The 27,025-nt window shown below is 41.6% G+C and overlaps 1 protein-coding gene across 2 annotated transcripts in view; it reads right to left on the bottom strand.

The window, feature by feature from the left end:
* The window catches only part of FAT3 (FAT atypical cadherin 3), a 717,192-nt gene that overhangs the window by 60,788 nt on the left and 629,379 nt on the right, over positions 1-27,025 (bottom strand). For both annotated transcript variants that reach the window (XM_033205378.1, XM_033205380.1), the window contains exon 13: positions 23,941-24,174. In XM_033205378.1, coding sequence (XP_033061269.1) covers positions 23,941-24,174 — 234 coding nt within the window. The remainder of the gene's footprint in view (positions 1-23,940; positions 24,175-27,025) is intronic.

The raw sequence follows: 27,025 nt of genomic DNA, 5'->3' as shown, positions 1-27,025 counted from the left end.
TAGTGGGGCTGTAGTGGTGGTGAGGGGAAGCCACTGGTGAGCTGTGAGATGGGAGTCATGAGATGTGATGTAGATTTTAACAGGATCCCTCCAGCTTCTGCTCCTGAACAGATGGAAGGGCAGCCAGAGAGGAAGGTGGGAGACCAGTCAGCAGCCTCCTACAGCAACATAAGCACGCAATCTTCGTGGCCTGAACAAGGCAGATGGTGTCGGAAGTGGTGAATAGGGGTCAGGTTCCACATCTATTCTAAGCACCCAGCTGGTGAGAAATGAAGGATTCCTGGATGTATTCTGAACTTGGAGGTGGTGAGAGTGTTTTCTGATTGTGGAGCTGGTAGGATATAGGATGTGAGAGAAACAGAGGCTTCTAGAATGACCCTTAGGTTTTGGCCCGAGCAACTGGAAAGAGGAGGCTGTCATTAGCTGAGATGGGGAGGGCTGCAGAAAGACTAGGCTTTCAATGAAAGACCAGAAGCCCTATTCTGGAGAGATTAAGTGTGAGATGTGCATTTGATATTCAAGTGCAGATGTCAAGCAGAAAGTCAGATAGAAGAGGCTGCAGTTCAGAGGAGAAGGCCAAGATGGAGCTATAAATTTGAGTGTCATTGGTGTACAGATGTCATGCAAAGCCATGAGAAATGAATGACATGACAGGGATTATAGAGGGAAAAAAGAAATCCAAGGGCCAGTGAGCCTGGAGCACTCCATCAAGGAAGGGAGAGGATCTAGTCCAAGGGTGCTCTCCTGCTCTACGATTTCAAGAAATGTACTTAGTTACCAAAATACCATTTTATATTACTATGTACTAAAGCTAAAACATATAAACCAGGAAATGTCTATTAACCACCAATTAATTATTGAATAACAGTTGGATTGACTTCTAGTTCTGAATATTGATATAACTGGTTTCATTAGAGGATCTCAGCACTTGGAAACAGTTTAGAAACCTCAAGTTCACTTTAGTTGTTAGGATTTATAAGAAGTAAATTGTAACAGCCTTGTCGGCTGAAAAAGCACCATTCTGTTCCTAAATACTCTTAATGAAGACAGACATTAGTCAGAGGTCTTTAATTATGACAACCATCTGAAAATGTCTTTTGAGAATCATGGAACCTTAGAATATAAGCTCTTAGAGGGGAGGGCCTAGCCATCTTTTTTCTTATTATAACACCTCATTTGGCAATAATAAGAGCTAAACATTTTACTTTCCTAGTGTACAATTTCTCTTAAGCCCAAGTTCCCAGCAAACCAATAAAATCATATATTTGGAGGGATGACATAAATTGCATTATGTGGCTTTAACCAAAAGGTCAACACTGAGAGCTTGTTCTTGGTTCCATTCCAGAGAGTCCATTTTTTCTGAAATTTCATCATTTATTTCTTTTTCAAAACAACCGCCCTGTGATGTATACACATCAACCTGTGATTTTATTGATGCTGGGATTAAAAATAAGAAGGCTTTCATCTTCTCTTGCTGCCTCCTTGAAATAAGGCTTCAGAGCAGCCATTTAGGGGTGCTTTCTGGCTATTGTTGGAGTGACTGCAAGACTGAATTCTTCAACATGAATCCCTAGGGGAATATACAGAGGGGTTGCAGAGGTGATTGAGCTTACACCTGGAAAACAATGGCCCTGTCTGGGTGTCAGAATAGGTTGTGTGCCCCAGAAGCTGCCTTGACTGATTCAATGGTCTCAGGATGCCTCTCAAAGTCACAAAAATGCATTTATGGAAACACATCAGCAATTGACATAAATATACCACACAGGTTTTCAAATCACACACATTCCCTACAGAATTAACTTCCACCTCCAGCATATGGTACGCTGCTCTTGCCAACAAGAAGAGCAGGCAGGAAATTCACGCAGGGACTTTCATTAGTTCATGTGCTGGGAACTACAAATTCCATTTCACTAATGCATTAACCAAGGACTTGCCTGGTGCAACCAGCATTTTTAGGTGGGCATGAGGAAGAACATGCAAAGTCCTGTTTTCCCTAGGCTCTTTGCCCAGTCTCCTTAGGGATTTCAGGAGATCTATGCTTGGAAATTTTTCCTCTTCAGGCCTGAAGATCAGTTATGGAAGAAGGTAATTTCTGACACACTGTTCTGAAGGCCATGGTGCTGTGAAGGCCATGGTGCTGTGAACAGATGAGTGAGGAGAGGTAGGGGCGGATTTGCACGCTGCTGCTCTTTGCAGCAGCAAGGCCAAAAGGGAAGGTGCTTTTAATGGCTGCCTGTGTTTCCTTCACTGAGACACATAGCTGAAATCTAATTCTATCACTTCTGTTCCCGGCCTGCAGCTTTCTCTTCAGCCCTGTTTAGAGGCACTCAGCTGGGCTCTGATCCCCTAGGCAGGAGATTCTTGTTCTCCAAGCTTCCTGGTCAGCTGACTAGCCCTGTTGTTGGAGTGCTGCATTTACAGGACTGACATTAATCAGCCACACAAAGACCATGGCTCCCCTCCGGGCAGATTCTGTTAATTTAAACTCCATGACAGGGTTTTTCTGCTTTACCATAGCAGAAAACCATCCCTTTCCCCTGCAAGTTGCTGACCCACACTCCCCCCACCTCCTCATACATTTTGCTTCTGACAATATCTTGGGCATTCACACCAAGAGGAACTGGAAGATTTATTGTTCCTCTCTCTTTTCTGTTACCAATCAGACTGATAAGGAAGCAAGACCAGAAAGGGGTTGGGGAGACCCAGGCCAAAAAACCTGTTAAATGGCATCACTTAGAATTTGCTGCCTCTCAAGAAAAGAGCAGGATATATTTTTGGAGCATATTAAACCTCCAATTTAGACACAATTGCAATGGATTTCAATACGTTTTAGAAGTAAAGTCAGAAGCATAACGGCCAATTTGGAAAAAGTATTTTTGGGGTAGCATTTGTGTCTTTGCCATGTGGGCAAATGGGGTGCCATCTTTATAATGAATGCAGGTCATGTTGCTAGAGTGGACACTTCTTATCCAAAGGGATTTGATAAATGCCATCCTTCAAATTGCTATTCCTTTCTACATACACAGCAGAAATGATGAACCCAAGTAGAAGACTTGCTTGCTAATTGGTCTAATGCTCCTACTGCATGTCATGATGTGTTACATTAAGGTATAACATTAATCCATCATTTTGCCTCTGTGTTTTTAACTATATAATTCTCTTCTCCAATTTGAGCCTAATTTAATGAAGATGGAGATACTTAGCTTCTTTAAATGCTGAAATGCCAGGCTACCAAGAGAAGTGCGACCTTCATTGCAAGTGAGGTTTCTGCATGTTATCTGTGGCAAATGGAGCAGACAGGCCTTCAGAGAATTGAAATCAAGGAAAAAGAGAATGATTAAAATCCCTATTTGCTCAAAGAAAGTAATAGGTAGTGGCATTTTGTGGAGTGGGATAGGAGGAAGAAAATAGCACATAAAAATTCCTAGTAGCTGTGAAATTCAGGAATGGGTTGTGAAAGACAGCTATATTCTGCCTCTCAGAGGGTTTATAAATGGAGTCCATGTTCCTCTCAATGGGCCAAATGGAAAGTTGAACTTTTTGGACATGGGACTGTACATAAAAGTCAGTTTAAAATGCATTAAAATGAAGGCAATGTGGTCTAGTACTGGAAGTCAGGGGACTTTACCTCTAGGTCATAGCCTGACCAAACTACACAAGTGTCCTTGGGTAAGTCACTTCGTGTCCCTGGGTCTGCATTTCTAGAGTGGCAGAACTCAGGTCAGTTGAGGTCTAAGATTATTTTCCAGCACTATGACTCCTTTCCAAGTTACATAAAGGGAATCGGTTTCATTTCTATTTCCAGTGAATGCTCCCTGCAACTGCTCATTAAGTTGCTGGACCTGGGCCTAAGTGGGTCAGCATCAACAAAGGAAAAATCCACATTCAGCTGGATCATGACAAGCTATTAGAATCTTCAGGATGGAAGGAAAACTTAACACAGCAGATTCATACCATTCGGTTAAATGCTCAGAATTCACACATACAGCTTACAGTTATACAGGTCCTTACACTTCAGTGAGAAATAACCCCCAGTAATAGGATCATCCCTAGGGATCTAACCTACCAAGTGCCAGAATAACGTAGCTTTAAATCTGAGATTGCTAAAGGTGTTAAAATCAGCACTGAAACCAGACGGCAAGAGTCACCAACACAGCATATACACTGAGCTATTTTTGACCTGGTCTTTAAAAAGTATTTTCTCTCCTCCTCCTAAGATCAGGATCACTAAAGTTAAGGAACCAGAAAGAGCTATGTTCTGCCTGGTTTGGTGTCTTTTGCTGGCAGCTGCCCTGACTTCTCTGCAGGGCCTTGTCTCTGACATTCACTCCTATGTCTTTTGTTGCCTGCATGGGATCTAGCCTGCAGGTGACACACAAAAAATGTGGGTTGCATAGCAGTGGTGAGAGAAGGCATCCCTGTCTTGTGCCACTTTTTAAGGGGAATGCTTCCAGTTTTTGCCCATTCAGCATGATATTGGCTGTGGGTTTGTCACAAATAGCTCTTATTATTTTGAGATACGTTCCATTAATACCGAATTTATTGAAAGTTTTTAGCATGAAGGGCTGTTGAATTTTGTCAAAGGCCTTTTCTGCATCTGTTGAGATAATCATGTGGTTTTTGTCTTTGGTTCTGTTTATATGCTGGATTACGTTTATTGATTTGACATAATGTTGGAAGTTCTGGCCACAGCAATCAGGTAAGAAAAAGAAATAAAGGGTATTTAATTAGGAAAAGAAGAAGTCAAATTGTCCCTGTTTGCAGATGACATGCTTGTCTATTTAGAAAACCCCATCGTCTCAGCCCAAGACCTCTTCAAGCTGATAAGCAACTTCAGCAAAGTCTCAGGATACAAAATCAATGTGCAAGAATCACAAGCATTTTTATACACCAATAATGGACAGAGAGCCAAATCATGAGTGAACTCCCATTCACAATTGCTTCAAAGAGAAGAAAATACCTAGGAATCCAACTTACAAGGGATGTGAAGGACCTCTTCAAGGAGAACTACAAACCACTGCTCAATGAAATAAAAGAGGACACAAACAAATGGAAGAACATTCCATGCTCATGGATAGGAAGAATCAATACCGTGAAAATGGCCATACTGCCCAAGGTTATTTATAGATTCAATGCCATCCCCATCAAGCTACCAATGACTTTCTTCACAAAATTGGGAAAAACTACTTTAAAGTTCACATCAAACCAAAAAAGAGCCCACATTGCCAAGACAACCCTAAGTCAAAAGAGCAAAGCTGGACGCATCACGCTACCTGACTTCAAACTAGACTACAAGGCTACAGTAACCAAAACAGCATGGTACTGGTACCAAAACAGAGATATAGACCAATGGAATAGAACAGAGCCCTCAGAAATAATACCACACATCTACAACCATCTGATCTTTGACAAACCTGACAGAAACAAGAAATGGGTAAAGGATTCCCTATTTAATAAATGGTGCTGGGAAAACTGGCTAGCCATAAGTAGAAAACTGAAACTGGATCCCTTCCTTTTTTTTTTTTTTTTGAGATGGAGTCACGCTCTGTCGCCCAGGCTGAAGTGCAGTGGCCAGATCTCAGCTCACTGCAAGCTCCACCTCCCAGGTTTACACCATTCTCCTGCCTCAGCCTCCCGAGTAGCTGGGACTACAGGTGCCCGCCACCTCGCCCGGCTAGTTTTTTGTATTTTTATTTTTATTTTTTAGTAGAGATGGGGTTTCACCATGTTAGCCAGGATAGTCTCGATCTCCTGACCTCGTGATCCACCCGTCTCGGCCTCCCAAAGTGCTGGGATTACAGGCTTGAGCCACCGCACCCGGCCCCGTCCTTACTCCTTATATAAAAATTAATTCAAGATGGATTAGAGACTTAAATGTTAGATCTAAAACCATAAAAACCCTAGAAGAAAACCTAGGCAGTACCATTCAGGACATAGGCATGGGCGAGGACTTCACGTCTAAAACACCAAAAGCGATGGCAACAAAAGCCAGAACTGACAAATGGGATCTAATTAAACTAAAGAGCTTCTGCACAGCAAAAGAAACTACCATCAGAGTGAACACGCAGCCTACAGAATGGGAGAAAATTTTTGCAATCTACTCATCTGACAAAGGGCTAATATCCAGAACCTACAAATAACTCAACAAATTTACAAGAAAAAAACAAGCAACCCCATCAAAAAGTGGGCAAAGAATATGAACAGACACTTCGTAAAAGAAGACATTTATGTAGCCAACAGATATATGAAGAAATGCTCATCATCACTGGCCATCAGAGAAATGCAAATCAAAACCACAATGAGATACCATCTCACACCAGTTAGAATGGCAATCACTAAAAAAATCAGGAAACAACAGGTGCTGGAGAGGATATGGAGAAATAGGAACACTTTTACACTGTTGGTGGGACTGTAAACTAGTTCAACCATGGTGGAAGACAGTGTGGCGATTCCTCAAGGATCTAGAACTAGAAATACCATTTGACCCAGCCATCCCTTTACTGGGTATACACCCAAAGGATTATAAATCATGCTGCTATAAAGACACATGCACATGTATGTTTATTGCGGCACTATTCCCAATAGCAAAAACTTGGAACCAACCCAAATGCCCATCAATGACAGACTGGATTAAGAAAATGTGGCACATATACACCATGGAATACTATGCAGCCATAAAAAAGGATGAGTTTGCATCCTTTGTAGGGACATGGATGCAGCTGGAAACCATCATTCTCAGCAAACTATCGCAAGAACAGAAAACCAAACACCACATGTTCTCACTCATAGGTGGGAACTGAACAATGAGATCACTTGGATACAGGAAGGGGAACATCACACACTGGGGCCTGTTGTGGGTTGGCAGGAGTGGGGAGGGATAGCATTAGGAGACATATCTAATGTAAATGATGAGTTAATGGGTACAGCACACCAACATGGCACTTGCATACATATGTAACAAATCTGCACGTTGTGCACATGTACCCTAGAACATAAAGTATGATAAAAAAAAATGTGGGTTGCACTAAGTTGCGGTAAACTGGTTTTTACAAAGGGATTTAAACTTAAAAGAGTAAGTATCTTGGGAAGAAATAACTTGAAGCAATTTCACCAATCATACTTTAGTAACACTTTTAATGTGGGTTCTAATCTCTAATTTTTATATCAACTTTATTGAGGTGTCATAATTTACATATCATAACATTAGTACATTTTAAGTCTCTACCTCATACATTCTCACAAATGTCTACCTTCATGAATCCACTGCCCTCATCAAGATCTAGAAGATTTCAATCCCTGTTTAGGTTCCTTCTTGTCCTATTGCAATTAGTTTCTCAATCCCATGCCGCAGGCTATCTAATAAGTTGGTGTTGAGCCAACACTTTCTCCTGGTTTTATTACTATCTATTCATCAGTGCTTGAAACACCACAAGTATGTTTAGATTTCAGTCTTTATGTCCCAGGCTTGGTGATTAACTCACGCCCTTATTTAAACTGGAAGGATTATCCTTTGAAGAAAAATGATCAACAAAGCTTGGGTTCTTGAGTATGTCATTGCATTCCTTTGCCATGGCCTTATTCTTAAAATACAGCGTTGTTTCTTTTGAGAAGTGGAAGGTTTCTGTCTTTCTTGCAGCAGACACTGGCTATGACACTTCCATTTAATAAGGACTTGCCAAGTGCCACCTGTCTGCTTGACTACTCTAGGCATTGAGTTGAGAGTAAGTGGAGTCCCAAAGACATCATCCCTAACTCTGCAAGCTTAGCAACTTGGGAAGAATTACTTGAACTAGACGTAGTAGTTTAGAGGTTTACTTTTCTGCATGTCAACCCCCTAACTTCCTGTCTCACATAAATTGGAATGCTGGGTTGTTTTGATTCTGCCTCTGAGATATCTCTTGAATGTCTTGTGGCCAGGTGAGGCTCTCATTCTCTCTTGTCTAGACTGCTGTAAGAGACTCCTAATTGCAAACTGCAGCAGAGTTGATACACTGTCGTCTAAACTTAACCAGGGCTAAGTTTCTAAAATTCTGGATCCAGGCTTGCCCCAGCTCCTCAGACAGCCACTGTCTTCCAACTTCCTATAAACAGAAGCAAAAACTTTTGAGAATGGCATTCTAGTCCTTTGCAATCTGGTCCCAACCCCACTTTCCAGTGTCATCTCCAGCTCCACTTCCATTCTGTACTGTCTACCCCAGTGCTGCCTGAAGGTCCCCCACATATCTCCTTCCCTGGTCTGCATTTGTGCTTTGCCCTCTTCGAATGTTCTCTTATCTCTTTCTCTTGTCGAAATCCTACATATCCTTTGCAGGGTCTCCTCTGGAACAGCTTCCTTAATTTCCTCAGTCATTTCCTCCTCTGTGTTCCCTTAATGTTATTTTTGCCTCTATTTTTTGCATTATCATTAGTTTATATGTATATCCCCTCTCCCAGTAGATTAGTGTACCTTTTAGGTAAAGGAACTGTGTCTTATTATCTTTGAATCCCAAAACTGAGCACAGAGCCTGGCACATAGACAGCAATGAATGTTGAACTGCAGAAGAAACAACCAGGGGACCAAGCAAGTATACATTCCTGCTCACATAACATACGTAGGTGATGCACACAGTACACATACATGTCCATTGCAAATGTATGTGCTGAAAGAATGAAATAACCTTGAAAAAGGGCAATGTGGAGAAAACTGCTTTCTTTTATTAAGAAATGTTTAGTTTTTTAATATTTAAAAATGTAGGCCGGGCGCGGTGGCTCAAGCCTGTAATCCCAGCACTTTGGGAGGCCGAGACGGGCGGATCACGAGGTCAGGAGATCGAGACCATCCTGGCTAACACGGTGAAACCCCGTCTCTATTAAAAAATACAAAAAATTAGCCGGGCGAGATGGCAGTCGCCTGTAGTCCCAGCTACTCGGGAGGCTGAGGCAGGAGAATGGCGTGAACCTGAGAGGCGGAGCTTGCAGTGAGCTGAGATCCGGCCACAGCACTCCAGCCTGGGCAGCAGAGCGAGACTCCGTCTCAAAAAAAAAAAAAATAATAAATAAATAAATAAATAAATAAATAAATAATTAAAAATGTATATAAAACATTCATATACATATACAAAGCTTTTGCTAAATAGATGTTTGCATTTGTGAGAAAAAAATGGTACCTACCCAATTTTCCAACAATGAGGACTGGTTGAATCCATCATCCCACGGTCATATGGTGTATATAGGATACTATGTACAATGTCACGTAAAGATGTAAAAGAATACATAAGGGCAGAGAAATACATTTGCAGGTCATCAAAAAAGCAAGTTACAAAATAATATCTAGTTTATGAGCCTAGTTTTGTGAAAAAAAAAAAAAGGCAGAAGGGATTTCTATCAAAATGGTAACCATGTTAAAAATCACTTGTTTTCTTTTTTGTTTACCCTTCTAGGTTAACAGCATGTTTTTAAACACACAGCATGTTTGTAATAAATAAAAGAACTATTATAAAAATTATGTACATGAGAAATAGTTCTTCAATATCAATTTTGGAGAGCAATCAAGTACTCAAGTTATTCTGCAGGCCAGTTTAATTCTCAACATACATACCACTTGAAATTGCAGAAAAGATACATATTCCATAGGTTACTTTTTCTGGATATTCTATGCTTCATTATAGTTCGTCTTCAGAAAGACACTGGCTTTACTTGGAAAATCATTTTGTCAAGGTCTCATTATAAAGTTATTTCAAGAAATGTGATTTAAAAATAATTTTCTTTTCTTTTTTTCTTTCTTTCTTTTTTTTTTTGAGACAGAGTCTCACTCTGTCACCCAGGCTGGAGTGCAGTGGCATGATCTCAGCTCACCACAACCTCCGCCTCCTGGGTTCAAGCGTTCCTCCTGCCTCAGCCTCCGGAGTAGCTGGGATTACAGGCACATGCCACCATGCCCGGCTAATTTTTGTATTTTTAGTAGAGATGGGGTTTCACTATGTTGGCCAGGCTGGTCTGAAACTCCTGACCTCAGGTGATCCACCCACCTCGGCCTCCCAGTGTTGGGATTACAGGCATGAGCCACCATGCCCAGCCTTAAAAATGATTTTCATAGTTAAATTAAGCAAAGAAAATGGTTAGCCTAAAATTCTTCTCTCATCCTCTATGGAAGGCAAATAAAACCCCATTACAACGAAACAGCTTAAACAAATGGCTCCTTTTTCCTCTGTTTGAAATATGCCTGTGGATAATATGAAATAAAACAGAAAGTTGCCATGAGGAGGCCCATGGAATTAGCAATTAATTTTTCAGTTGGCAATTAATTTTAAATAGACTCCCTAATTACTTCTGTTTTAAGTGCCTTTTAAAAGTTCTCCACTGGGCGATGACTAAAGCTGGCATATTCCCATGGGCAGAAAACCAACTCCTGGGGTCAGTAGCCCCTTGGTTTTTTGAAAAGTCAAGAAACACAGAAGGTAACATCAGTCACAGAGTCCAGGAGACCCTGATGACTGCACCAAAAATCTACCAAGGACTTGCCAATTGGACTGGCTGTAGCTCTGCTGGATAGGAGTAACAACATGACTGTGGGCTCCTGTGCAAAATAAAAATACAGGGACTCTTGTTTAAACAGTATTAAGACACTCAACACAAGCCAGAGGAGAGCATTAAATGAAATACAGGGCCCTTCCAAGCAAGGAGCTCTATTTGACTGCACATCTATAAAACTTCCCATTGCTGGATGAGATTATAGTTATACCTTCTGTGATACCTAAAAAGTTGCAGCTCATCTGGGTATAAACTTTTTCAACTATCTATGGGTTGGTATGAAGCTATGCCTGGGATGATTAAGTGTAAGCAAATGAATTAATCAACTAAATACTCAAAACTCCATGTTTATTGGTACACGAATGTCTGTGGTGGATAGCAACGGGTTTTCTGTATGGGCCACTAAGTGTGACCACTGGATCCATTCATTCATCCATCTAATAAATACTTAACTCCTGCTGCATGGCAGGTACTGGGGATACAAAGACAGATGGCTCCCACCACTTATGTCCTCTCAAATGGCTCTCATTTCTCAGGAGACAAGCATGTATAGAGTTGATTGTTGGAGAGGAGTGGTCAAAGGAAGTTTCTCAGAGAAGAAAACAAATGAAGTGAGTCCTGAGGGAAAGAGAGGAGTTGTCAGTAGCAAAATAAGGTGGAAGAGTGACAGGAAGAAAGGGCATTACAAATTGTGGGAACATGTGTGAAGTTAACAATGCTGAAATTGCAAGGTATGCTCAGAGAAGGATAAAGGGTTCAGCATTATTAAATCCCTAAGTTTAGAACAGTAGAGGCTGAAACTGTCTATTTTCAGAGCCAACTGCAAGTTACCAGAGGTGTTATAACCAATTATAGTTAGTGTAAACTAGAAACTTGGCCTAAGTTAATGGATAAATTAGCAGAAAGAAAAAAGAAAGATTGGAAGGAGCAAGGTGGAGAGGATGCGTGGGTGGGAAGTGTTTTGTAATATGTAAGAAGTTATTAAAAGAGCTTACGAGCAGATGATGGACAACATAATCGTGCCTGTCAAGGAGGCTTCACAAGGTGAAGCGGTAGGATGTATCCTGCAGCAAAGCTGATAAGCACATTTCACCGAGCCTCAACATGCCCTGGTGAGGCAGGGAGTCAAAGCTTGGGGTCCTTGGATTTTCTGCAGAAAATGCCCAGGGGTGGATGGAGATTTTCCTAGCTATATTAGTACTCCCTTAAATCCGTCCTCTGCATTGCTGAGTGTTGGATCAGGACTGATCCAATTAGCAGCTCAGAGGCTTTTTTTTTTTTTTTTTTTTTTTTTAAATAACCAACCTGTGGCATCTACAAATGAGGTAGCATATGAGTGAGGGAGCTTTTGGAAAGAACCACTGTGATCAACTGTTAGGGGTCAGAATTCCCTGCTAATGGGTGACTGTGCTAAAACACTTGCTTAAGGCACCTCCTTTATGGAAGGAATTAGCTGTTTCCTTTGACAGCTAGTGTTTTGACCCCTGTTTGGAAGAAACTGGATGTTTAAAAGGGTAATGATAACAAGAACTTACATATGTCAAAGGCAAAAACTTCTAAATAGGGAAAGGCGTAACAGTCAACTACAGAGAAAATAAATGTCCAGCTCCCTCCTAGACTTTCTGAATTAGGTTCTGGAGATGGAACCCTTGTCTGTTTGTTTGTTTAGGCTGTTTATTTTTAAAAACTCTCCAAAGGATTCTGACACAGAAATGCTAGAGTGTCATGGCCCTGCATCTGGTTGGTTGCAGGCACTGTAGAAGGTGTCCTAACACTGGTAGGAGGTAAAGAATTCAGGGAGGGGTTTATGGAGCCCAGAGCCCTTCGCTCAAATCACTATCCATTTAACAGATGTCTTGGGAGGGGCCATGTAACCTTTTTGAACCTCGATTTCTCCATCTATAGGTGGGAGCATCCAGATCTGTAGGTCCCCTGGTAAGATCACATGCATGTTTTTTGAGCTCTCTAGAGAAAGCCTTAAAATAGAAGATGATATTTTTGATATCTACAACAGACAAAAGGCTTCGACCACAATGTCCTCCAGAAAATGACTCATGTTTCTCAGTCTTTAGGGAGGATTATTTAATTTTTACTGACATTTTAATAGTCCCTTAGCCACCTTCAAAGATTTAACACTTTGGAGAATAACAGCTTTGGGGAAGGGGGTAAAATACATTAAATCAGTGACCTATGCAGCTTAGACATAACAATTTCTAAGGCAGTAGGAAAAACCAAGAATAGATGCTACTTAAGAAAAAACAGGCTGAAATCAGAATGGAATCAATCTCTTTCAAAACATTTTCCTGTCGAAATTGTTGGAGTATAGAAAAAAGCATTAGTCTGAGGTGATGATAACCTCCTTTTTGATCCAGCTTTGCCACTAATTAAGTTATCCTGGTAAAGTCTCTTTGTCTCTGGACCTCAAGATTTGACTGGATTTTGCCTCGGGGTCTTTTCAGTGATAACATCCTAAGATCTAATAGGATGGCATTTCCGTAAGAATTGGACCTAGTGCCCCATGGAGGGCCCATGAATCCATGAGAACAGCAACAAGGAGCAGCCAATAGCTTTCCACCATCACTCATCCCTGCCTATGTCAAATAGCTGTGCTCCCAACACAGATGCACTGCTTCTTCCCAAGGTGGGCCCCGTTCTAATTGCCACTGATCTGCACAAGAGCCCCTGTTCCTTGGAGAGTGGAACCTATGAAAAGATAATGTCTATGATCAGGGAATCTTAAGGATGTGTAGATAGACTTGAAGATGGCCATGAACTTGCATTAGTATACTAGTTCTCTCTTGCTCCATGCCAAATTGCCCCAGAACTTAATAGCATAACACAACAAATGTTTATTATTTCATGGTTTCTATGGATCAGGAATCCAGGCATTAGTTAGGTTGGTTATCTGTGGCTCAGCATTTCTCTTGAGGTTGCAGTCAAGCTGTCAGGCAGGGACTGTAGTCTCATCTGGAGGCTCAAATGGAGGTTGGAGGGTGGGTCCATTTCCAAGAGCAGTTGTTGATAGACCTTGATCCCTCACCATGTGAGCCTCTCTCAGGACTGCCTCACAGTACCACAGCTGTCTTCCCCTGCGGCAAGTAATCCCACAGAGAGTAGGAAAGAGTGTTGTAGACTGAATTGTGATCCCCTAAAATTCATATGTTGAGGCCCTAATTTCCACTGAGACTGCTTTGGAGATAGGGCTTTTAGGAGGTAATTAATGTTAAATGAGGTTGTTAAGGGCGAGGTCCTAATGTGACAGGATTAGGGACCTGTAAGAAGAAAAGAAAGACAGATCTCTCTACACCCACGCACCCAGGTACCCCTAGGAAAGGTCATGTGAACACATTGGGAGAAGGAGCTGTCTACAAACCAAGGAGAGAACCCTGGACAAAACCTGACCAATGCTGGCACCCTGAACGTAAATTCCCAGACTTCAGAACTGTGAGAAAGTAACGTCTGTTGTTGAAGTCACCCAGTCTAAGGTACTTTGTTATGGCAGTCTGAACAGACTAATACAAAAAGCATTGCCAAGATGGTGCCACAGTCTTCTTATAACTTAATCTCTGAAGTGATATGATCACTTCTGCCACATCCTGTTCATTAGATGTGAGTCAGTAAGTCCAGCCCCCTCTCAAGGGAAGGGGTGTGAATATCAGGAGGTGGGGAATCATTGGGTTTATCTTAGAGGCTGCTACCATAAGGGAGGAATATGGCATCTTTATTTTCATTAACCTCTAACTGGCTTTAGTGTCACATTCCATAATAAATGTAGGCAACAAGTCACTGTGGTATGAACAGCACCTGTGGTTTTGTAACCAATATAAATCAGATATTTTCTTATTATTTTATGGTTGTTGTACCTGCCTCTGCTTACCACTACTTTGAAACATGGGAGTTATTAGACCTACTGCACTAGATTTTGTTATTTAATATATAAAAAGAAATTCATATTACTATATAACAACTGAAAAAATGCTTGTACAAATCTATTTTATTTGAAACTTTTTGTATTTATTTTTTGAGATGTAAAATATTATTCTGAGAGGTGATTCACAGGTGTTACCAAACTGTTAAGGCATTTGTGACACAAAAATATTAAGAATCCCTAAGCAAGTGATATTCAAAGTGTGGTTCTGGGAACAGCAGCATCAACATCACCTGGGAACTAGTCTGAAATGCAGATTATCAGGAGGTCCCTTCCCTGACCTACTGAGTCAGAAACTCTATTGGAGGGACCCAGCAATCTGTTTACGCCCTCGAGGTGGCTCTTATGCTCACTGAAGTTTGAGAACCACTGATCTAGAGTCTCATTCAGAAATTGCATTTTCCACAAGCTCCCGGGTGATACTGAGACTGTCAGTCCAGGGACCACTTTTTGAGTACCACTGTCCTACCCGACTATAGCATCACTATTAACTGAATGTCTGTTAACCAACCCTCCTGTGGCCCCTATCATGATGTCTGCAGCCCTGCTACTAACTAGCTGTGGCTCAGGGCAAGTTACCTCACCCCTCAGAGTTTATTCATATATTAAATAGAACGAAAAAGTATGCTAAGTTGCAGGGTTATTACGAGAAATGGGAATAATGTATCTAAAGCACTTGGCACAGTGCCTGAAGTGGAGCAGAAGCTCTGAAAGCAGACAGTATTAGCCATATTATGAATATCATTTAAAGCTCCTATTAAGTAACTGAGGTTGCCTAGGAGGGTTCAAGACTAGTAGAGAAGAAACACGCATGCAGCTCTCTGTCAGGATAATCAGGACATGCGTGGGAGCTCAGAACAGGGATATCGAACCCCAACGAAGGAAAATGTGGCCTTACGAGTTCAAAGTGCTTTTTATTCACTCTTGGACCAGTCTCACACTGATGCTTTGAGGTCAGCAAAGGGAACATTACTGTCATTCTCACATTACAGAAGAAGAAACTAAAGGCTCAGAGAAGCTAAAGACTTGCCCCAGGTCACTAATCATCAGGTCTTTCCCCATGCTCTTGTGAGCTCTTGATCAATCCACTTACTAGATGTGTTTCTGGGTACACTTGGGGATGTCCCTGTGGCTTGATCTCCAGGGTCTGGAGAAACCCAGGGGTGCTGTCTCAGCTGAGAGATGAGGCTGCGAGGAAGTTGTCTACTTAGAGAATCCTAAAAGGGAGAAATGGCAGGATGTTTGCATGCCTCCACTGTGGAAGACATGGACAGAGCCAGTTTCTTCCAGATGCCACAGACTGCGCCTTCTCTCTGTCCCACACACTCACATACCGATGCCAGTGAAAAAGCATGCTTCAGGATTCACCTCTGCTGTCAGATGTGCCTTTTTTTTTTTATTTTGCTTTTGGAGCACAGTGGAAAGGTAGTATATTTAGTCAAGTTCCTTAAAGACTGGAGTTTCAGAGAGTAAATGCTGAATGTATATTGTCTTCCTTGTTTGTTTTCCTTCGGGAGCTCAGAAGGGTGACGATAGAAGATTTGACATCAAATACCATCACCGAGAGTTGGAACTTTGCTTTAGCTATCAAATCTAAAAGGGAGTGTCTAGGGCTCCAGTATAGACAAGCATTTCGGATTCTTACAGATTGGTTTGAGCAACACTTCCTCAGACACTGTCCCAAGAAGATGCAGGAAACTGAGAACCCAGGGCATGTGAGATGCTTTTCCACTAGAGTTGCAGCATCTCGTCCACATTTCCAGTGGACTTTTGTCACCTCCAAACTTTTCTTCCCAAGTCTTGGTTCATGGTTCTCAAAAAGTGGCAGCCAAAAAAGGCTGAGATGGGTCAGAAGAGGCAGGAAAACCACTGGATAGATTCACTGAAGGTGGTTTGGTCAGAAAGATCTCCATCTAACAATCGTTAGTGGTCATTTTCATGCATATTCCTCTCAAATAAATACATTCCTCCTTCATAGGCAGCTATGCTCTCAGAGCAGATGGTGCCCTGGCCAGCCCTGTACTTCCTCTGACAAGATCTATGCTTTGGAAAACCCAGTTCATTCCAGCATCTTCCCTATGAATGCAAAGTGCAGGGGTCAAGATGCTATGTCTCTCATGAAATACTCACTACACAAATTCCCAACATGGACAGCAAGCTTACACCGTTATAATGAATGCCAGCACAAAATGGAGGACGCTGAGGACAACTGAGACGCACACTTGGGGCAAAACAGGGAAGTTCTGTCAAAAGATAAGTTTTCTTAGTGTCTTTCCTCTTTTCCATTAATATGAGGATCAAACTATGAACTTTAGGGGAAAGGCAACATTCTGGAAGACTCAGAATTTTTCATATTTTCTATTCATGCAATTTACTGATTGGGACCACTGCCCATTCATGTATTAAATAATTTGGCACCTACAGAGCCCTCACTGGGCGAGGAGTTTCTCTTCATTTTTTTACTGACTCCCTCTCACCTTTCTCCTCACCCTGAAACAAACTCCTGCATCTCCTCAGGTCACTCAGCCCAGCGGCTGCCCTGCTTATCTCAGATGGCAGCCCACTTCCTGTATAGAGACATCCGAGGGCAGGCGTGTGCCTCTCAGTGGGTTTCCTTAGCATCTCCCTTGGAGCATCTCCCTTTGTATTTCAGTTTTTCCTTTCTGCCTCTCTCTTTCCTTTTACTTCTCTTTTATTTTTATTTTTATTTTTTTGAGATGGAGTCTCACTCTCTTGCCCAGGCTGGAATGCAGTGGGGTGATTTCGGCTCACTGCAACCTCCACCTCCTGGGCTCAAGTGATTCTCCTGCCTCAGCCTCCAAGTAGCTGGGATTACAGGCTCACATCATCACACCTGGCTAATTTTTGTATTTTTGGTAGAGATAGGGTTTCACCCTGTTGGCCAGGCTGGTCTCGAACTACTGACCTGAAGTGATCTGCCCACCTTGGCCTCCCAAAGTGCTGGGATTACAGGCGTGAGTCACCACACCCAGCTCTTTCCTTTTACTTCGAAAGCCAAGTAGTCCCTCCACACCCCTGAGGGTAACTCTCCCTGCTCATGAGTGATGTCACCTTCTCCCACCTCTTTGGGACCCACTGGGGCAATTGTTCTTTCCTGCTTTCATCGTTGCAGCAGAGGCAATGAGTGCTCACCAAGTCTCCCCGGGCCTCTCCTATGTGTCCTTGCTCCTATGCAGGTGGGCCAGCCTGAGGGACTCCTTCTGGGCAGTGGATAGTGGTGGAGTGATGTGGTCTTCACTAGGCTGAGGCAGCTAACAGCCAGCATGCTGCCTTCATCTCTCTCTTCCCCTCTGCCATGACCTTGGAAGCCAAAGGTCAGAAGGTGGTGGGACCAGATTTCTGAGTCACTAGATAGACTCCCACTGACCTGTACTTCACCTGGGCAAGAAATAAGCTTTTGCTTTGCTAAGCCATTGAGTCTTTTTACGAATGATCTCAGTCTTGTCAAGCCTGTCCTGGCTAATACACATCTCTCCGTCTATCTGTTTCTCTGTCTCTCTCCTCTGTCTATCTCTCTCCATCCAAGTTCAAGTCCCAATCCTTAGCACTTTGGTAAGTGCTAATACCATTTGGTGAATCGTTCCTGAGTTGTCCCAGTTGAAGCTTCCTTGCTTACATTGCAATGCTCCCACGTGGACCTATGGAGAGTTTTACATGTGCTATCTGACCAATCCTTACAAAATCATTAGTTTTACAGATGTAATTTTATTACCACACTCCTCATAGTTTTCTAGGAATCTTGTTGTACAGGCCTGTTTCCCACTACGACTGTAAACCCCTTGAAGGCAAGACTGTCACAATGAGCAAACATGTCTTTATTCCTGACTTCCTTCTGGAGGTTCACACTTGAATTCTCAATGTGTCCCCATGTTTCATCTTCCTTCCATGCCAGGCTGTACTGTTGACCGCCTATGCTACTTCTGCTCATGCAGCACCTTCACCTGGTGCCCATGTTTGAAATTTTGACTAAATAGCCTACCTTGCTTTTGGTCTAGTCAGTTGCCAAAATCTACAGATTTCACGTATGAAATCTCAATCTGGCTTTCACCAGCTCCTTATTTATTTTTTACTTTTTAATTTTTTGAGATGAAGTCTTGCTCTGTCACCCAGGCTGGAGTGCAGTGGCGTGATCTCAGCTCACTGCAAGCTCCGCCTCCCGGGTTCCCGCCATTCTCCTGCCTCAGCCTCTTGAGTAGCTGGGACTACAGGCGACCGCCGCCACGCCCGGCTATTTTTTTGTAGTTTTAGTAGAGACGGGGTTTTAACGTGTTAGCCAGGATGGTCTCGATCTCCTGACCTCGTGATCCACCTGCCTCGGCCTCCCAAAGTTCTGGGATTACAGGCATGAGTCACTGCGCCTGGCCCACCAGCTTCTTATTTTTAAATCCCAAAGCCACCACTCTCATTTTGGCCCTTATGGTCCTTCTTAATACACTCCTAGGAGCTTTCCTAGGCCCTGGTTTTCCTTGTTCCAATTCATTTCAGAGACTCCTATCAGATTAGCATCCCCCAAACTCCGAATTCATTATTTCTTTTCTCAAATGTGCTTAACGGTTCTTTTCCATCTGTTTAATTAAGTGGCCTTCACAAACAACCACAATCAGGCCCCGTCTACTTTTCCTATCTCATTAATCTCTCCTCCCTCCTGGACCAAGTGATGTTCTCTCAACTATTTAGTTGGGTCCACACTTTCCCAACTTCCTGGCTCCTATCTTCCTGAATGCATTCCTACCCCTGACTGTGGAAATCCTATTCATTCTGGGAAATTTGCTTTTTTAAAATTTTACTTTAAGTTCTGGGATACATATGCAGAACATGTAGGTTTGTTACACAGGTATATATATGCCATGGTGGTTTGCTGCACCTATCAACCCGTCATCTAGGTTTTCAGCCCCAAATGCATTAGGTATTTGTCCTAATGCTCTTCCTCCCCTTGCCCCCCACATTCCAACAGGCCCCAGTGTGTAATGTTCCCCTCCCTGCGTCCATCTACTATTAATGGTATGTGTGTTCCCTTTAACAACTATTCATTTTACTACTATTCACCTTTAACTTCCCTTTTTCATAAATGTTGGGTTATGAAGTCATGTCACCAGTTTATGGGAGCAAAGATATTTCCAATTGAACTTAATGCTAAAAATCTAGAGAGCTGCCATGGTATTTCTTAGAACTCATAAAATGGGTGTAAAATTATCTTGTCCTCTTCCGTTTTTATTTTATTCCTGACCCAGGCAATGACTCTAACATTAATGTTAGTTCATTATAAGTGATTCATAGAAAAATAGTTGTTTGGCTAAAAGCAATAATATATTTTAAATTTATCAAATCAGGATATGAAGGTTTAGCAAATCATAGAGTCAGATTTCAGATTATATCCTTGTCTTTTCTTTGCAACTCATAATGTAGTCAATTGTAGTACATTTGTACTACAATGTAGTACAAAATGTAGTACATTTTGTAGTCAATTGCTGGCTGTCTTAGTCTGATTGGGCTATAAAAAATACCTGAGACTTGGTAATTTATAAACAACAGAAATTTATTGCTCATAGTTCTGGAGGCTGGGAAATCCAAGATCAAGGCACCAGCAGATTTGGTGTTGGTGGGGACACATTCTATTTGAAAGGGGCCTCCACCAGACACTAGGTGTTCTTGCATGACAGAAGGGACAAACAGGCTCCCTCAAGCCTCTTTTATAAAGGCACTGAAGAGCCCTCAGGACCTAATCACCTCTCAAAGGATGCATCTCTTAATATGGACACATTGGGAATTAGGTTCCAACATACGAATTTTAGAGGGACACAAATTTCGGATCATAGCACTGGTGGAATAATTTACAACTTCTGGTAAAGCAATGTGCTTAACCAAAGAAGTTTCATGAAACAAATATGCCTGTCATTTACACAAATGAAGCCAATGATCTTCAGTAGGATCAAAAACCAATTAGACAACTTGGATGAATCTTAAGAGAATTATGCTGAGTGAAAAAATAAGACCAATCTCAAAAGGTTACAAACTATATAATTTAATTTAAATAGCATTTTTGAAATAAGAAAATTATAGATATGGAAGTCAGTGGTTGTCAGGGGTTAGGGATTGGGAAGGAGGTGTAGGGAGGGGGTAGGTCTGGCTCCAAAAGGGCAGCAAGTGGGAGGTGTGTAATGTATGAATGTGGTGTTTACATGAAGCTGCACAGGTGATAACATTGCATAGAAATATATACACGCACACACCCTGAAATTTGAATAAACTCTGTGGATTGTACCAAGGTCAATTTCCTAGCTCTGTTGGTATACTATAGTTAGGCAAGGTGTTACCACTGGGAGAAGGGCTGAGTGAAGAAGCTCTTAACTTCTCTATATATTATTTTGAAGCTTCCTGTGAACCTGTAATTATTTCAAAATAAAAAGCTTAAAAATCAGACCTTTCCTTGTCATACTAGAGAAGGATCTGCAAATGAGGTCAGGAGGTAACACAAGTGTATTATTCCATTCTCATGCTGCTAATAAAGATATACCTGAGACTGGGTAATTTAAAAAGGGAAGAGGTTTAATTGACTCACAGTTCTGCATGGTTGAGGAGGCCTCAGGAAACTTACAATCATAGCGGAAGGCCAAAGGGAAGCAAACACATCCTTTTTCACATGATGGCAGAAAGAGGAAGTGCCAACAAAAGGTGGGAAAGCCCCTCATAAAATCATCAGGTCTCATGAGAACTCACTTACTGTCATGAGAATAGCATGAGGATAACTGCCCCATGATTAAATTACCTCCCACCAGGTCTCTCCCACAACACATGGGGATTATGGAAACTACAATTCAAGATGATTTGGGTGGGGTCACAGTCAAACCATATCAATAAGTAAGAAAAGTGGCTAGCAGAGGCAAGGTTAGTGCTGTGGCCAATGTCAAGGATGCAGCTGCTCTTTAGCTCCTGCCATGGGGGACCTGTGTGCCTGGAATTGCTGAGTCTTCTGAGTGCTGTTGTTTTTATAAAATGCTGCAAATCTAAATTTCTAATAAAATTCTGACTTTTAAATATTATCAGCTATTTTTCTTTTGTTTCTTTCTTTCTTTCTTTTTCTTTTTTTTTTTTTGAGATAGAGTCTCGCTCTGTTGCCCAGGCTGGAGTGCACTGGTGCGATATTGGCTCACTGCAACCTCTGGCTCCTGGGTTCATGCAATTCTTGTGCCTCAGCCTCCCGAGTAGCTGGGACTACAGGCGCATACCACAATGCCTGGCTAATTTTTGTATTTTTAGTAGAGACGGAGTTTTGCCATATTGGCCAGGCTTGTCGTTAACTCCCAACCTTGTGATCTGCTCACCTTGGTCTCTCTTTTGAACACTGTAGAGGCCAAACTAGAAAGCTAGATTTGTGTGCAATGGCCATTCATGTGCAAACTCAGCTTCCAGACAGAGGTTCATTTTGGCTCCCAGATAAATGCAATCCTCAGCAATCTGGTAATCTCAGTGCATAGCTCACACTGGTTTGTAATCTCTTAGGAAACAGGGAGAAATGGTCACTTTTGAGGCAGTAAATGTTCTTATCAGGCCACTAATGAAAATGTCTTAAGCCACCAATCATTGACAGGGAGTCTGAAGAATGTCAGCATTCAGTATGCTGTCTAAGGCATAGAAGGTGGTCAGTCTGTGTTTTTAGAAATATTCATTTGTTCTTCCTCAGCTGTCTTAGTGCTTGTACATTTTAAAGCTAAAAGAGACCTACAAAAACTGAGAAAATGAACTAAAATCTGGTATCTTATGCCACAGTTTTCATGTGGCTGATGCAATGGCTTGGTGACTATACTTTATACATAGATGCCAGCAGTACCCTTATAATCTGTGTCTCCATTTGAAGCTTTGAATATAAGCCTCTTACTCATTATCAAAAAATGAGTTGATCAAGGTGCTGGTAAGATCCTCATTCCAGTTTTGGTTCCTTAAAGTCTTTATCATCTCTGCCCTGTTAAATATCCAGAATCTAGACACTCCTTCCTCCCCAACTCCCAACCAGGCCATCTGACTCAAAAGAAGTGAAAGGAGGACATAGTATGTTCTTCACAACTTACAAAACAGCTCCAAGCACACTATCTGTGAGTCAGTAACACCCCAATCCACCTCCGCACATTTCAAAAGCACCATGTGCACTAATCAGACATCCGTGTCCAGTCTAGTAGCCTGGGTACACTCAATTCCTTCATGGAGTGCCGAGAAAAATTCCGACCTTTCAGCTTTTAAAATTTCATCTATGGCCTAATTATACATTCTCAAAATCAAATTTAAAATGATTAAGTGATTCATTTCCATTAATTCTGTTCTCTGTCCCCAAAGTCATCTGCTAATAAGAGTCCAGAGAATGTTTTCTAATCCTCCTTTAAAAAAGAGACTATTTGTAGGTATTACATAAATATATATCAGTAAGAGGTCTTTCTTGTTTGCCATTTTTCACAAAGCTCTTTAATATGTAGACTTTTAAAAGGGTTGGTTCTCAGCCTTGAAAATTATGCTAATGATGTAAGAGCAATAATTCAAATTGTAGCCACTAATTTCTCTAAGGGAAAATATGCACAGACCCTGGGCTCTACGTTTGTTTTAAACTAATTATCATGTATTTACTTTTTCGTTAGTCCAGTAATTTTTCTTTCAATTCAGAATTAAGCAATATGACACTGAATTATATAAAGGCCTGTTTAGCATAGCAGACACACCTCATCATTTCCTAGTATTCTGATTTACAGCTCTTAAAATGCACAACCGAGAGGCTGTCTATATGCCCTTTTGTATTTATATTCCATCATGCAGTCACCTCAATAACTTATGCATTCTCAGAAGGTCTACCTAGCAATTCACTCCAGTCTTTTCTAACTCACCATCTCATTATGTAAAGTGGATTTGAACATAAACTTTATTAGCAACTTTCAGTTCTAATTCCTTATTTCCCCCACCCCCACTCTGCCGAACAATGTCAGTTTATATGTGACAAAAATGCTTTGGAAAATGGCAGTTTAAAAAATCCATGTTGGACTGGCAGCACATTTAGTAATTAGTTTGTGCACAGCTAAAGCATGTGACCCAGTTCGTCATAGAAATGGAAACGAATCGAATTCTCCCTGCTTTACAACATAGCCTTTTGACTATGTTTAGGAGGAAAAGACAATGAGGAAATCTATCATTTTTATTCAAAAGGTCAAAATCTAAAAACAACAAAACAAATCCCAAACAAACCAACCCAAACTCCTTTGCTAAAAGGTAAAGGACTTCTGAGTATCTCTTCTTCAAACTCGAGAAAGAGGAGAGCCAACTTGCAGACTTTCCTCACGCATATGAAGTGTATCAGGTGAATAGTTGAAATGGGGTTTAATGTACATGTTCTTGTGGTAAAGAACCAAGGGGGCTGATGAAGGTTCTCATAAAACTAAAGGAATGGCAGCACCTGAAGACAAAGTGTCCACTGTGTGACAGGGAGATGCCTGCAACTGACTTACCAACGTCGGGGTCCACGGCTTGAACTCTGGTCAACAGAGCCTTGGTGGCTGTGTTCTCATAGACGCAGGCGTTGTAGTGGTCAGAAGAAAACACAGGGGGGTTATCATTCACGTCCTCCAGGATTAGGTGGATGTTCGACTGGCAGAACCTGCCACCCCCATCAGTGGCTTTGGCCATCAGGCTGTACACAGGGACCCTTTCCCGGTCCAACAGAGCCAAGGTTTTTAACTCGCCTGTGAAAATAAATGGCAGCACGATTGGTCTGAGTTTTTAAAAACTGTCTTTCTTTGGAGAGCAGAGGACCAATTATATACACAATTCTCAACATAGGAAGGACTCATGTCATTTGGCCCAGGTGTCCCATACTTTAAAATGTAGTAAATCCAACAATTTATGTGTCATGGAAAGATGTATGGGATTCTAGATGCAAAAACAAAACAGCTGTGTGACCTTCAAATTAATTAATCCCTTTTCGAAACCTCTGGTATAAGGGGCTCTTTCTTTTGGCTACATAGAGAAGCCTCAAACCTCTTTAAATCTCTCAAGATCTACACTGGAGATCAGTCTCTGGATTTCTGCTATATGTCCAGAAAACACACAGAGAATGGACTTGTAGCTCTAGTTCTCTGATGATCAATATTGTCAACAACCCACAGACCCAGAAGGGCAGTCTCTCTGCCTCCAGATATTCAACTTTTTACTCCATCATTTGCAGGAAAACAGGTAATGAAAACAGAAGCTGGCTTTAGGGGAGCAGGGTCTTGAAGGACCGCGATTGTGCAAAGGTTAACCCTTAACTTGCTGGATTGTGGAAGGGCCTGACGTTGCTTGGGGAGGAGTCAAGTGGGAGAAAACTTGAGGAGCATGGAAAAGCAGCTCCTTAGCATCCCACATGGAGTAATGTTATGTCTGTATTTTCACCACTGGAATAGCTGTATTGGTGCTGGATACCAGCTTGTGTGCAGATATTTTTGTTGTTTAAGTTTCATAAGATAATGACAACAAGCACAGTGACAAACCTGAATAAATGTTATTTGGTGGAAAGTATGACTCATGAAATATTATTACTCCTAAATAAAATGAGTAGATATTATTTGGATGAAGCCCCCTATATTTATTAATTTATTAATTTATTTTATTTATTCATTTATTTTGAGACTGAGTCTTGCTCTGTCACCCAGGCTGGAGTGCAGTGGCACCATCTCTGCTCACTGCAAGCTCTGCCTCCTGGGTTCACACCATTCTCCTGCCTTAGCCTCCCGAGTAGCTGGGACTACAGGTGGCTACCACCATGCTCAGCTAAATTTTTTTGTATTTTCAGTAGAGACGGGGTTTCACCGTGTTAGCCAGGATGGTCTTGATCTCCTGACCTCGTGATCCACCTGCCTCGGCCTCCCAAAGTGCTGGGATTACAGGTGTGAGCCACTGCGCCTGGCCGAAGCTACCTATATTTATTAAAGGAGTTCATCTTTTAGCTTCCCGGCCATGGCCAGCCAGTTCTCGGATACAGGCTGGATCATTTCCCTCTCCTACTCAAAAAGCATCCAGGGCATTTGATTGGAACATTCAAGACACTCCACAATCTGGCCTAAAGTAGTTTTCCCTCCACTTTTGTATATGACATTACCTGGATGCACTATGCTCTCTGCTCATGTTGTTCCTACAACTTGCAGTTTCCTGTTTAAGCCACTGAGAATTCTGACTCAGTTCAAATGCTAGTTCTTCCCTTAAGCAGTTTCCTTGTCTTATCAGAATATTAGTTACATCTTCATCTGTGCCCAGATATGGCTCCCCTTATGTTTCTCCTGAACACTCATTTCATTGTGCCTTACATTATTATTATTAGTTTACTTGCCTGTCTTCCCTACTGGATTATAATATCCCTTGGGCATGATTTATTTTGTTTATCTTGGAGTCTACCACAAATATCCCATAAAGTGCTTTTATGTCTACTGGCTACTCAATACATGTTACCTATTGAATAGATAGTCATCAGGCCCATATAGGTGAGTAGTATATTCCCATGTAGCTAAGTCAGTGCTTCCTTGTAGGATGCAACTTCTTATGGGAGTGGGGCAGGGAGGAGCCACTACCTTTTTGGAGGCTCAATAGTCAGTTATTGTTCACTAGAATCAACACAACACTGAAAATATGCAAGTCAGCCAATCTTTACGCTTAAATTAAAAATGTCATCAGATGGGTCATCCAATCTACAAAACTAAAATAATTTGCCTCCATATAAAAGGCTTTTCCATTAGCTCTGGCCTTCAATGCAGGCATCTGCCTTTAGTACCTTGTCAATTTTACCTGAATGTACAACCAAGCAAATCTGAGGGCTCATAGGTTTGGATAAACTAGGCAAGCAAGTTTGATAAAAACTAGACAATTGTGTTAATAAGAACCAGAAAGGGACCCTAAAGACATTTCAAAGTGAGAAAAATTCTCCTTCCTATGAATTGCTGTCTGGTTTTTATGGCAACCTGCATTTGTGATATAACTTCATTTATACCTGTTACAAGCATATACCTTAAAACTTACAGATACGAGAAACAAGAGAAGCAAACAGAGATGTCTCCTTACTTGATGCTAATAAATGTAGGTAAAGTCTGGGCAAGTTTTACAAAGGAAATAAAAAGTTTCTGTGGTCCAGAGCACCCATATTTGGATGTGCTCCTATAATTTCTTAGAGCCCAAGATACTGAGCATCATATTCTTGGGGTGCAGAGGATGATACCCCAAAGTATCATGCTTTGGCATGCTGAGAACCTTCAATTAAAAAAAATTTGGAAGGCCTTAAAGCTGCCTTAGAACCAAGAACTTTCAAACTTTCTCTTATTCCCCTCATCTCTCTCAAGTGCAGATGAAGACTCTCTTTGAAATTTCCTCGTCTGACTAAGAAAACTTCTTTCCAAAAGAAATGCATTTGTCTTAGGATCCCCCTGCATACAAATCTCATCAAACAACAGAGAAAGATTGACCACTAGAGAAGAGAAAAGAGACTAAAAGTCATCACCACGTCCAGACAGATTTTCCAGCTCTTCTTCTGAGGGCAGCTCCGAGAGATTAACTGGGAGACTTTATCTG

Source organism: Trachypithecus francoisi, unplaced genomic scaffold (assembly GCF_009764315.1).
Source record: "Trachypithecus francoisi isolate TF-2019V2 unplaced genomic scaffold, Tfra_2.0 Lachesis_group8, whole genome shotgun sequence".
NCBI lineage: Eukaryota > Metazoa > Chordata > Mammalia > Primates > Cercopithecidae > Trachypithecus > Trachypithecus francoisi.
Note: the sequence above shows the minus strand (reverse complement) of the source record. Positions and strands in the feature narration are given on the sequence as shown.